Here is a 13,733-nt window from a genome sequence, read left to right as displayed (position 1 = left end):
TTGAGAATACAATTAGAAATTCAATATCTTGTGTATGAGGTAACTAGAATGGCGAAAATTCTAAACTACTGCATATTTGATATCAACTATGTTTATATTAACGTAAATCTCGCATCGAAACAAGATCAGACTCGAGCGGGCATAGCGGAATATGTACATTGAATGTCATGTACGCAGTTCACCTGGGTTCGAATCCCAACCCCGCACACAGGAATAGAGATTTGTTATACGAAAATTCCTAACCTGAATGAAGAAGCGAATGACTTTAAGGTTGAAATGTTTATAATCGAAACAAAAATAGGATTAGACTTGTAAGGGTTAAACAATTAAATGGTTTGATTAGAAGTCATGAGGTTGTCTTCAAATTTCGCCAATTTGAAACCGATTTTTTTGATTTATTGTATTTCCAATCTTCGAAAGCGCTGGATCAGTATCGAAAGTAATTATTGAAAGAAAAAAACCCTGCTTAGGTTTGCCACACCGGTTTTTGAGGCGAATTCCGTGTCTTCGTTCAGATAAATCTGAATTCGCCCGGCAGAATACATTGGATTATTTTGCAATTTTGCGTTGCCCTTTTCTTTACCAGGAATCGCACAGCCCTCATAAACATCATCCTTGGGTTGCAGGCCCTATGTTCCTCACAAAGATTCTCGAAAGAAACTGAAGTATGATTTCACACCCCGTGTTTGTTTACTGAGGAGCAGAGCAAAGCTCGCTCGGGTTATCCTTCACAGCGAGAGTGGTTGGTGCTTTTGGATTCCTTGTGAATATCCGAGAAAGCGAATCACTACATCCAACTAAATCAAAAAAAACTGTTAACAAATGCAAAAACATACAACTTAACGTAAACGTCACAGAAAGGTGGAGTGCTTTACCAAAACATTACACTCTACGGTGAATGTGAAGAAAATAAATTTGTTTTCCTCGTAGTGCTACGAGCTACATAAGAAATAAAACAGTGCATATTTATTTGTTTTTAAGCGTTTTATACAATAAAAAGCAATGGAAGCGCTCCAAAATTCTGTCGAGTGATCACTTTAATTCGAAATTCGAATTGATTTCAACGCATATCCATGTGTCTCTTGAAGTCTATCCCTTGCTCAATAAAATTCTGCTGGTCAAAGTACCACTAGAGGCGGTAACCCTACCTCTATTTGAGAGCTCAATTGGTCAAATGAGTCATCAAAAACTTTTGATATACCAAAAGAATTCGAAATTAATCCAAAAATTTAAATTTGAAATTTAATATATTTGGTTTGCCGTTCATTGATACAAAATCTAAAAAAAAATCATATTCAGATACGAGATGATACCGAAACATTTTTGTAAAGGGGTCATACTCAAATAACGCAGCTTTTTCGACAATTTTCGACTACCAATTCCCCCTAGCAAAGAGGCCAGGGATGGAAAAAAAATAAATACGTTTTACAATTCTTTCAAATACGGCCTTTTGCCAACATTTTTATTATAACAGCAAATTGCGTACACAACAAGCCCCTTTCGTGACAAGTATAGTGTTAATAGTTTTGTTTTAAATTTTATATGTCATGGAGAATGAAGAGAAGATCTCTCAGTTCACAATCCTGCTGCTGCCAATAATTCTAAGAAGCAACTAAATTGCTAAATTGTGTTTGATTGATTTCGAAGAGAAAATTTAACTCTGCTTCCAAACTAAACCAACTAGTTAGCAAGATTAGTTAACTAATGTAGCAAGTTAAATCCGCATACAAAATCTTTTCGTTTTGGAGGAGTGAGCGTGAGATTTTGAAAGTCGCTTCCTGAACGTAAAGATTTTATTTTTATTTTTGAACTATTTTCTAGGAATCAGTTACAACATTCTTGTAAAATATTTTAAGGTGTGCTAACACACCAACACAAATAAAAGAATAATTCATGTTTTTATAGGATTATGAATGTTTTCGAAACTAGCATAGCATAAAATCCAACCAATTCACTTACTTGAAATTTGATCCATGTTTCTCATATTTTTTCCATTTTTTTATTCCTATGTGGATTTTTTTTTATTTTGTTAAAATTGTGCATTACATACAAGTTGTGGATTCTACAATTGTAAGATTCTGCCTTTTTTATCTGTTTGCACACTTTTATTTTATCCATTATTTTACGTTCCTTACTTTCGCTTTTTTCTATTGCTATCACTATCACTTACTTTAATTTAGATTTTTTCTCTGTTACTTTATTTTATTCGCAATTTTTCGAGAAAATTCTGCTTTCTTCATTTTTTTCTTATTGTTTCATATTTTAATACCCTGCTTTTTTATTTGTTCCTTTTGTCATTCCATCTAATTTTTAGAATTTGTTTATTTACTACATTTATACTTGTCATGGCCTTTTTCTATTTCCTTTCTTTCATATTTTTTTTTGCATTTCTAAAAGCAATTTTACTTATTCAAATTCATTCCAATTCGTCTTAATTAATCTTCTTTAATTTTTACCTTTCTCCTATTTGCTTTCTCATTTTCTAGTTTTTAGTTTTCCGTTTATCGTAGTTTTATTTTTTCCAATTGTTCATTTAATATAATTTTTTATACCTCTTTCTTAAGATTTAATTAATTCTTCTATGTTTTTCTAGTTTCCTGTTTTCCTTTACCAATTTTTTATAGGTTTTGTTTTGGTTTTTCTCGATTAAACATTTTTTGACAATTGACATTTGTTTATGTGGTTGATTTTGTTGTTTTTAGCTTTTTTGTACATTCTTTTAATAATTAGTTTTCCGACTGTTTTTATCTTTTTTAATCTTGTCATTTCCCTACTTTTATAAATACTATTACAAAAATGGCGCTTTTCAAAGTCACCAAAACTGTCGAAGAGGTAATAAAAATTCCCAAAGTATAAAAACTCTACGTTTTTTTTCCTTCATTGGAACTACAAACAACTAGAGCAACAAAATGGTACATAAATATAAAATTTCAGTATACTATACATAATAGCAGTGAACTCCAATGGATTTCAAACAATGACTTTTTTGTACTCAGGCAATACACAGTGTGGGGGCCCGTACGTTGGACCCCCCGGGCCCGTATTTTCTCTCTGCGGCCCTGGTGGGATTCCATCAGGGCCAGAACCTTTTGATACATCTAAATGTTTTAGAGAATTGAAAATGTCTTCCACTATGACATGATTGACACTAATATCCAAAGGAAAATCGGGAAGAAAAGCGAAGTAATCGCGATCACGGTCTTGTTCAGAAAAAGTCGTATATATTTCTTGGAAGAATGTTGCAAATAGGTTGCAGATTTCTTCCGAGCTATCACGTACGTTGTCATCCAAGTGCATTGTTGATGGGAAATTGTCTGATTTTAATTTAGTTTTGACGTAGTTGAAAAAAATCTTTGGACAAGATTTGATCTGCTGTTCCGTTTTTGAGTTATAATCCGCAAGTGCAGAATCTATGGCCATATTTAGTTTATCGCAAATGTCGAAATATTTTTCCAAGTGCTCATTATTTTGGTTTTTCTTATATAGCTTATGAGCTTTTTGCTTCCTATTTTTCAAACTCTTAATTTGTCTATTATACCAAACGGGATGCTTCGAGTTGCCGTGTCGTCTTTTTTTCTTAATAGGCACCTCTTCATGAATTATATTGAAAATAATTTTGTAAAATACGTCCACTGCGGTTACAATATTTCCTTCATTTCTAAGGCTATTTTGCCAGTCTACACTACTTAGCTTCCGCCTGATATTGTCATAATTGGCTTTATGGTATTCAAAGACTTCCTCAAAGTCACAATCTCTGGGTTTTTGAATTTCATGAATGATTAAGGAAAATTCAATAGCAGTATGAAATGCTTCATTTTTCCACAAAGGAGTTAGAGATTCAGATACACAGAAGACTTCCTGAATGTTTGTAAATAAATTAGTGAACTCCAATGGATTTCAAACAATGACTTTTTTGTACTCAGGCAATACACAGTGTGGGGGCCCGTACGTTGGACCCCCGGGCCCGTATTTTCTCTCTGCGGCCCTGGTGGGATTCCATCAGGGCCAGAACCTTTTGATACATCTAAATGTTTTAGAGAATTGAAAATGTCTTCCACTATGACATGATTGACACTAATATCCAAAGGAAAATCGGGAAGAAAAGCGAAGTAATCGCGATCACGGTCTTGTTCAGAAAAAGTCGTATATATTTCTTGGAAGAATGTTGCAAATAGGTTGCAGATTTCTTCCGAGCTATCACGTACGTTGTCATCCAAGTGCATTGTTGATGGGAAATTGTCTGATTTTAATTTAGTTTTGACGTAGTTGAAAAAAATCTTTGGACAAGATTTGATCTGCTGTTCCGTTTTTGAGTTATAATCCGCAAGTGCAGAATCTATGGCCATATTTAGTTTATCGCAAATGTCGAAATATTTTTCCAAGTGCTCATTATTTTGGTTTTTCTTATATAGCTTATGAGCTTTTTGCTTCCTATTTTTCAAACTCTTAATTTGTCTATTATACCAAACGGGATGCTTCGAGTTGCCGTGTCGTCTTTTTTTCTTAATAGGCACCTCTTCATGAATTATATTGAAAATAATTTTGTAAAATACGTCCACTGCGGTTACAATATTTCCTTCATTTCTAAGGCTATTTTGCCAGTCTACACTACTTAGCTTCCGCCTGATATTGTCATAATTGGCTTTATGGTATTCAAAGACTTCCTCAAAGTCACAATCTCTGGGTTTTTGAATTTCATGAATGATTAAGGAAAATTCAATAGCAGTATGAAATGCTTCATTTTTCCACAAAGGAGTTAGAGATTCAGATACACAGAAGACTTCCTGAATGTTTGTAAATAAAAGATCGATATAGCAATTCTGTCGATTTTTACGTGATTTATTTGATTTAGTCCTATGCTAGCAGTTTTGTCGAAAATATACTGCAATGTTTCGTTTTCTCCCACGACTGGGATTAAAATATGTTCGTTTTCAGAGTCCGGAATAAAATCTGCGTTGCGTTGGTTAAAGTCTCCGTAAATGTGAACTTTAACCTCGGCTGGGAGTTCAGATAAAATTTGTTCAGCAATTTGGAAAAAAGCTTCGTACGATGTTATATTAGCATGCTCTGGTGGGAAATATACAGAGGCAAAAACATGCATTTCGCCGGCAATGTTTGATTGAACCCACACATGTTAAAATTCCTTAAACTTTACTGTGACTAGAATTTCTGAATTAAATTGAGCCGAAATACCCACAAGAACTCCCCCGCCAGACTTCTTTTGAGATTCGTGAAGATTTCGATCGTCTCTGAATACGTTAAAACCACTGCCGAAAATTTCTTCACTTTTTACGCTATCGTCCCAGCTAGTTTCAGTTCCTAATATAACCAAAAATGACGAACCTAATATACGTTTATGAATTTCTGCCATTTTGGCTGGACTTTTCATCCTATTAAAATTTTGACAATACATTAATAATTCTGTTGTAGTCTTTTTTGTATTGGAAAGTCTACCATCATTATCTAATTCTTGAAAAACACTGTGCTCAACAGCAAACTCGTCTTTTTCTTCTTCTAAGGAAAGTGTCGAAACTACCGAAAACACGAATGTTGAAAGCGGCATGCCTCACACGGTGATGATGATGGCGAACATTCCGTATTTACTGTATTTAATTGTTGCGAAGATCTTAATGTATCACATGCTGGGTAGGGATTCAAAATCTCGCCTCGTGTAAATTGAATCGATGGAATATAATTTGTAGATAGGCCGGAAAAACGATCCTTGGCTGCTGCAAGAAGCACTCTATCCGGTGGTAGAAGATTCGTGTTGCAGCTATGATTGGGATGACGGTTTTGGTTATGACTGGAGCTACTGGCACGATTAAAGAAGTTGCGATTAGAAAAATTGGCCGGCGGGTCATACCGTGCAAGACCCATCTACCGATCAATTAACAGCGATATCTACTTCCAACGCTCTTTAAAAAACAATGTTAAAAAGGCATTTCAAATCGATCTTCGTTTTCAACTAGAATATTTAATCAACTATCAAGAAAAAATACGCAAGTTTGGAAATGAATTGGCAAACAGTGCAAAATAGCCGAAAAGCCCAACAATTCTAGAGTACCATTCACCGATCACTACAAGTAATGGATATCCATTTGCCAAAAATTCTAGGTTTATAATTTTTTATTACCGACAAATTAGGTCCAAACATGTGTTGCAGACTTTGTTCATTCGGTTTGTGTATAATTCACTTAGAAATATTGTCCTTACACAGTTTTATTAACAGTTGGCTTTGAGTTAAGCGAAAAAAAGCGGTAAAATGGCAACGGATTTAATACAGCATTCAAATATAATTATTTGGAAAAATATGAAAAGACGAATAATGAAAGTGTATATTATATTGATGTTCTACGTACTATTTCCATATTACACTTTATTTATAATTTCTAAATTCCGTGCAATATTCGAGTCAAAACAAGTTCGCCATCAAATTGATCGGTAAATGGAGGCCTATCGGTGGATGGGCTCTGCACGGTAATAACGATCGTTTATTGTTGCAGGGTGTCTCCGATCAGGTGCAAAACTATTATTGTTGTTTTTAATATTAGTATTCCGGTTTCTAAATATTTGTTTCTTTTTACGCCTTCTAGCCTTATCCGCCTGTTTTTGTTGATTCAATCGATTTATTTCTCGCGCATCGTACTCACTCCAGTCAGCTTTCCATACTTTTTTCGTGCCCAAGAAACGCCATCCTGAGTTAATAGCGTTATTTAGTTCAATTTCCAAACTGGGGCGTGAGTCATTCGGCGATAGCAATTGCGCGGTCTTATTATTCGCATATACATATGCTGACATCGATTTAACCTCGTTGAGAATTTCTGGCAGCAACGTTGATTCATGTGACGACCGTAGTTGCCTGGTGCTTTTGTTTTCATTGAGGGCAACTGAGACCGACTTCAACTCGTCGAGAATCTCGTATCCTAGGGTGGAATTTGGAGGATTGCTGTTGGCTGTGTCTAAAGACAGCTGACTAAGCTGACTTATTTCCGCGTTCATGTCACGCAAATTAGCGGATAATTCCGAAGTAACTGTTTTTAACGATTCGTATACACTATCTGATGTTGACTTAATTGCTGTGTCAAGCAGAGAGGTAACGTGGTTTTTTATTGCAATAACACTGCCGGCTAGACTACTATTTTTGTTGATTGCAATTAATTCTTGTTTAACAGTAGTGAGAAGTATTTCTAGGCCTTCGAGTGCCTCATGTACTACGTCCGGCTTGTTTTGCTGAAATGTTAGTTGATGAATCACTTCAGTATTCTCCCGTATTTGTTTTTCCAGAAGTTTTTGCTGCTCGGCGAGTCCGTTGAAAGCAATTTTCCCATGTAGTAGTTCCTGACACGAGTCGCAGCATGGCAGTATGTACGAGTTGACATCAACCAATCTCCTGTCCTTTCTCCTTAGTGATCCCCGCTGCACGGTAACGCCAATGCAAGCTGCATGATACTTCCTTGGGAATCCAACACACGTCCACAGAATCGAATCCGCAGAGGCGTCCAAGGCACAAATATCGCAGTTCATTTTATTATCGTTCGCACTTTTTTTTTAAAATCGGTCACTTAAAACAAAACAAACTTTAGCACGCGGCGCTCGGTCAAATTGAAACAAAACAAACTTTAGCACGAGGCGCTTGGTGAAATTAAAATTAAACAAACTTTAGCGCGCGATACCGGGAGCGAATGCAAAACACGTCCACACTTATTGACGACTAAATTGGAAATCTATCGCCCTTATTGTGGTCATTGGTTGTAGACGAACTATTGAAATCATTAACTGAAATGGGATACGAAGTGATTGGATTTGCAGATGATGTTGTAATCCTCGTGAGGGGAAAATGTGACACTGTTATCTCAAATAGAATGCAATCTGCATTAAACTTCACTTTGAAGTGGTGTAGAAAGGAGGGCCTGAACATAAATCCCTCCAAAACAATCATAATCCCATTTACTCGAAAAAGGAAATTTTCTTTATCAACACTTTTGCTCAACGGAACAGTAATTGAATTGTCCTCTGAGGTAAAGTATCTGGGATTGATACTAGATAAAAAACTAAACTGGAATGCACACATTGAGCAGGTTATAAGCAAGGCAACTAGTGCTCTTTGGGTGTGCAGTAGAACATTCGGTAAAAAATGGGGTCTCAGACCTAGTATGGTTTACTGGTTATACTCCACAATTGTCAAACCAAGAATAACATATGCCTCGCTAGTTTGGTGGCCTAAAACAAAAGAGACATCAACTCAAAAAAGCTAGGTAAACTTCAAAGGCTTGCTTGTGGAGCGATAAGTGCCATGCGAAATACTCCATCGAAGGCACTAGATGCAATACTGCAAATAACTCGTCATAAACAATTATTATCTGGAGACTTAACAGGACACCTTGCGGTTCTGAAAGATTTCCCTATAAATAACCTTGTCATTGCAAACGAAGATTGGCTACAGGTAATGCCGAACTTTGAAACTCCCTACAAAATTAATGAGCCTGAACGGTCAGCCTGGGAACAAGGTGGCTCTATTCTCCGTCCAAGCTCAGTAATTTTCTACACAGATGGGTCTAAAATGAACCATTTGACGGGATCTGGTGTTACAGGATCAGGAATAAACACTAGTATTCCCATGGGATACTGGCCGACAGTTTTTCAAGCAGAAATATATGCCATTCTAAAATGTACCTATGTATGCCTGAAGAGAAGATACCGGTATGCAAATATCTGCATTTTCTCAGCACTAAATGCCCTAAGGGCTCCTACATGTCGCTCAAAACTAGTATGGGAGTGCATCCTTGCACTCCGATAATTGGTGGAGAAAAATCAGCTCAATTTGTACTGGGTTCCAGGACATTGTGGAGTTGCAGGGAATGAAAAAGCCGATGATTTAGCAAGAAGAGGGTCTTCCACTAATTTAATCGGACCAGAACCATTCTGTGTAGTCTCATCGTGTGCCCTCAAAATGGAGCTGAAAAAGTGGGAGATCACAGCTATAAACAACAATTGGAGTACCATAACTGAACTGCGACAATCAAAGAAATTTATTTCACCTAACGATAAAAAACCCTGGAGTTGCTTAGATTAAATAAAAAAGAACTATGCATCATGACAGGACTACTTACAGGACACTGTCCGAGTAAATATCATCTTATGAAGATTGGTAAACTTACAAACGATACATGCCGCATCTGCGGATCAGAAAGTGAAACATCACAGCATTTGCTCTGCGAATGCAGTGCACTGATGCAACGCAGACTTAGAGTCCTCGGTAAAGGAACACTGGAGCCTTTTGATATTTGGACTGCAAATCCCATACAGGTAATAAACTTCATCCGAAGTGTAGTGCCTAGTTGGGAAGAGTGGGTATTTCAATAAAGACAATCATTCATCAATAGTGATATGTCATAGTTGATAGTACACTTAGATTAAGGAAGGGGCATACCACAATAGATCTAAATATTGGTCGCAGTGGTCCGTCTCTAACAAAAAAAGAAAAAAAAGTTCGGTGTACCCTCCCCCCCCCCCCAAAAAAAACCATACCATGAACATTTTCTTGGAGGAAAGAATACGTATGCCAAATTTCATCAAGATCGGACTTGCAGTTTAGAAGTAGTTAGCGGACATACACGCGGACATAGACATAGACGGACATTGTATATAAACTAGCTGTAACCCGGTGCGCTTCGCTACACCCATCAGGACCAAACGAAATATTTTAAAAATACTAAAAATAACATATATTTTTTCTCGCGGATAGACAATGTTCTTAGTTTGACCATCTGGAGCACAATTAAATTAGTTGCTCTGTTTTCCTACACACAATCGTTTGAAATCCCTTGATATCATTCGAATTCGAGGTAGCAGTACATCTGCTCCTTTATATTTTCTAGTTACAATGGTCGCTTAAATGAAATTTTTCAACCAAAGCACAGTTGTGGTGGGTCGATGTTGCGCAGTAACTAATAAAATAGACACACAAAGTTTCAATTGCAACACATGCGGTACACAGTGTTGCAAAATGACGTTTCCACGATCAAAATTCAATAACTCCTGAACCATTGGTTTTAAAGAATTGATTTTTTCGAAGAAGTTTCTGGATATAAATAGATGCATCTTTTGATATAATGAATTGAGTGATTAATCCCCTAAAAGTGAGATAGAAAATGTATTTCCCCAAATAATTTAGCTAGAAGCTCGCTGTCTTCAGTTCTAGAAAATATTATTGTGAAAATCTTTACTGAAGATACTAAAGCTCTATATAGAAACAGTAGCAAGATATGTAGATTTGCTTGGTATAGACCCCTTAAAAACAGTTTTTCGAATATAACTTTTTACGATAACTTTTTATTATTAAAAGTGTCTTCTACATAGTTGTTAAAAGCGATAAAATACACATTTTTATAACAACGATGAATCTGTAACTCTCGAAACAACAAAGTTATTGTCAATTTTCGAATATTTTTTGATCAATTTACACCTTAAGCAAATTCGTAGAAACAACCTTATTCTTTCGATTAAATATAAAAAACCCTCGTCTGACGGAGACCTGCGCTGGGTAGGTTACGTATAAAACCAATACTCCTGAAAGCATGGTGGATCGACTGAATTAAATAATTCAACACGATAATCCATAGATTTATATGCGTAACAGAGTTACCATCGATTTTATTTTGGATGGAGTAGTGTATGAAATTGAAGTCATGGCCCAACTACACCAAACGCTCTCAAAAACACATAAATTGCTAATATACCTACGGATATTTTGCCCATGCGAAGTGCACCTACGCATATTTTGGTTATTCATTATGGTTACCATAGTAGACAAAAACATTTCTTAGGAAAAAAATTCTTATGTTCTTTCTATTTTCTTATGTTCAACAGTTAAAATATAAAGTTGAAAAAAGTTTAAAATTGCTATTTTTGGGTGTATTAAGGATCTAACATTGAGGAAGTCTGACCTCCAATATGAACATGAATAATGCATATTGTTGAGTATTGATATAAAATTCATAATTTTATGCAAAACAATGGGTGTTTTTTAACTCATTTACGCCAACAACAACCGTCCTTTTCAAGAACAATATTATTACGATAAAGCATAACTTGAAAATCTTTACGCAGAAATCACTGTTGATCTACAAATCCGGTTAAATATCATTATATTTCATATTCTACATTACTCTGGTTATGTCCCCGACATGACCACAGTGCTGACTAAGGATATAGCTGTCAAACCATTTGATTGTAATTGAAACTTACCAATACTTGGTCTTACAATACACACAGGTAATTGGGGATAGTTATCCCTAACAAGACATTCACTCAATCGTTTAGAATAGGTATAAGAATTAGGATGTGGCTTAAGTAGGTTTGGCGTTATCAGATCCAAAGTCTTTTCATCCATCCATTCTGCAATCCTCATCAAGTCATATGGGTTGTGTTGGAAATCGTACACTCGCTCATTTAAAACTTCCTACGGAAAATAGTATAGGATATATATATATATATATATATATATATATATATATATATATATATATATATATATATATATATATATATATATATATATATATATATATATATATATATATATATATATATATATATATATATATATATATATATATATATATATATATATATATATATATATATATATATATATATATATATATATATATATAATAAGAAAGATTTTTAAAAATATGATTGGCACACACTGACCTTATCGCAATAGCAGAACGCTGTTGATAAGTGCAATAATACTTGTAAGCTTTTCATCTGCTTGCACAGTTCCAATACCCGCTTCGTACCAGTTGTATTCAATTCAATAGCATCCTTCAACTTTGCTTCTAGTTTGAGTGTAGCTGCGCAATGAAAGACTATTTCAGTCTCATTAATAAGTTTATCCATGTTATCTTGAGAAATTCCCAGGCCATCAAATGTGACATCACCTTGTACGGGAATCAGTTTCTTGAAAACATCCGGTTTTTCGTTTTTAATGCGTTGGAACACCTATATTATGTAGTTATAATTAGATTAGACTTTGCCGTAATTGTGAGAAATGTGGAGTATCAAGTGTTTTGAGTTGGTGCAATAATGTAGTCTAGGTTGAGACGGGTTTATTTAGAAGCTGATATCTTGTTTCCATGACAATATTTTTTAGCTTATGGTACACCATTTTGTAGATATATTATGTAGCTAAATGTCCTCAAATGGAAGATGTTTAATTGCAATTTTAAATAAGACTCAGGATCAATTTTCTGCATGACGGCAAAATAGCCAACAAAAATTTTGTCGTATAGGTTGGGACACTTCAAACAATTTAAATAATTAAAGACAATTTTTAATGCATTATATTTGTTTTTTGGTTAATATTCATTTTTTAAATTGTGTTTTAGAATAAAAATAAGTAACTTAAAGACTTTTTTACTTCCATTTCACAAAATTAATCTGACTCACAATTTTTACATGTAAAACTTGTATCCAAGCGTAAGTTCATGGTATCCCAACCAGTGTTACAAATATTCAAATTCATTGAATGAAAATTGATCATATTCAGCCGCATTCATTTTCAATATTCAGTGCCGCAGCTGAAAACGTCAAACGAACAAACCGCCCATTCATCCATGCAGATTTCCATTCATTTCCGATTACTACACGAAGCGAATGTGCTGCATCGAATCAAACGCATCAAAGTAGGTCCTGTCACAATGTAAGCGATGATAATTCTTGTTTTATATGATTTGCCGGCGTTTGAAAACATTAGTGAAATGAATATTATTGTACGATGTTCAACTGAATGAATAACATAGATTTTTGAATATTTTTTCTATTCACCACGATTCGCATCAGGTTCATTTTCAGCAATCATAAAAGAGCTTCGAACGGAAAGTGCTGCGTACCATCTACGGTGGAGTGCAGATGGAAGACGGCACATGGAGACGGCGAATGAACCATGAGTTGCATCAGCTGTTGGGGGAGCCGCCCATCTGTCATACCGCGAAAATCGGACGACTACGATGGGCCGGGCACGTAGCCAGAATGTCGGACAATAGCCCGGTGAAAACGGTTCTCAATTGCAATCCGACCGGTACAAGAAGACGTGGCGCGCAGCGAGCACGATGGATCGACCAGGTGGAAGATGATTTGCGGACCCTTCGCAGACTGCGTGGCTGGCGACGCGCGGCCATGGACCGAGCGGAATGGAGGAATCTTTTGTATACGGCACAGGCCACTTCGGCCTTAATCTGTTAATAAATAAATAAAAAAAAGAGCTTCGATTATTTTTTATCTCTGGTCCCAACCTATACGACTCGCTTGTCCCAACCAATTTTTCGAAGAAACAAAATCCAATGAAGCAAACGCAAACCTTGATTGGTAATCACATTTCAGTTACTTCTTAATACTTTAAAATTATTTACGTTGCAATTTCGATAAAAAAAGATTAGATTTAAAATGAACCAAAAATGACCCAAAAATCAGATTTTTCACTCGTCTTTTGACACTGCGCAGTGCAGCTGTGTCAAGAACAGGGTCGCAAAATGTATTTTTCATTTACCAAAATCAGCCGAAACTGACGAAAGAACGAAGCTTCTTTCCATACCAGTAGCACTTTGCGAAATCGAAAATGAGACCACGGCCTAGGACAAAGCATGCATGTAGCAGAGCGTTTTCATTATTTCCTTCGCACACTCGTTTTCGCTTTCAGATTCAGAATGATATTGGTACTATCGATATTG

General features: G+C 35.7%; 1 protein-coding gene across 4 annotated transcripts in view; it reads right to left on the bottom strand.

Annotated features, from left to right (window-relative positions):
- The window catches only part of LOC131682921 (putative fatty acyl-CoA reductase CG5065), an 833,091-nt gene that overhangs the window by 458,314 nt on the left and 361,044 nt on the right, over window positions 1-13,733 (bottom strand). For all 4 annotated transcript variants that reach the window (XM_058964735.1, XM_058964737.1, XM_058964736.1 and 1 more), the window contains 2 exons: window positions 11,716-12,006; window positions 11,248-11,461 (listed from right to left, as the gene is read on the bottom strand). In XM_058964735.1, the coding sequence (XP_058820718.1) occupies window positions 11,248-11,461; window positions 11,716-12,006 (505 nt within the window). The remainder of the gene's footprint in view (window positions 1-11,247; window positions 11,462-11,715; window positions 12,007-13,733) is intronic.

This window comes from Topomyia yanbarensis, chromosome 2 (assembly GCF_030247195.1).
Source record: "Topomyia yanbarensis strain Yona2022 chromosome 2, ASM3024719v1, whole genome shotgun sequence".
Classification (NCBI taxonomy): Eukaryota; Metazoa; Arthropoda; class Insecta; order Diptera; family Culicidae; genus Topomyia; species Topomyia yanbarensis.
The sequence above is the reverse complement of the archived record's forward strand: the minus strand, read 5'-3'. Positions and strand labels throughout refer to the sequence as shown.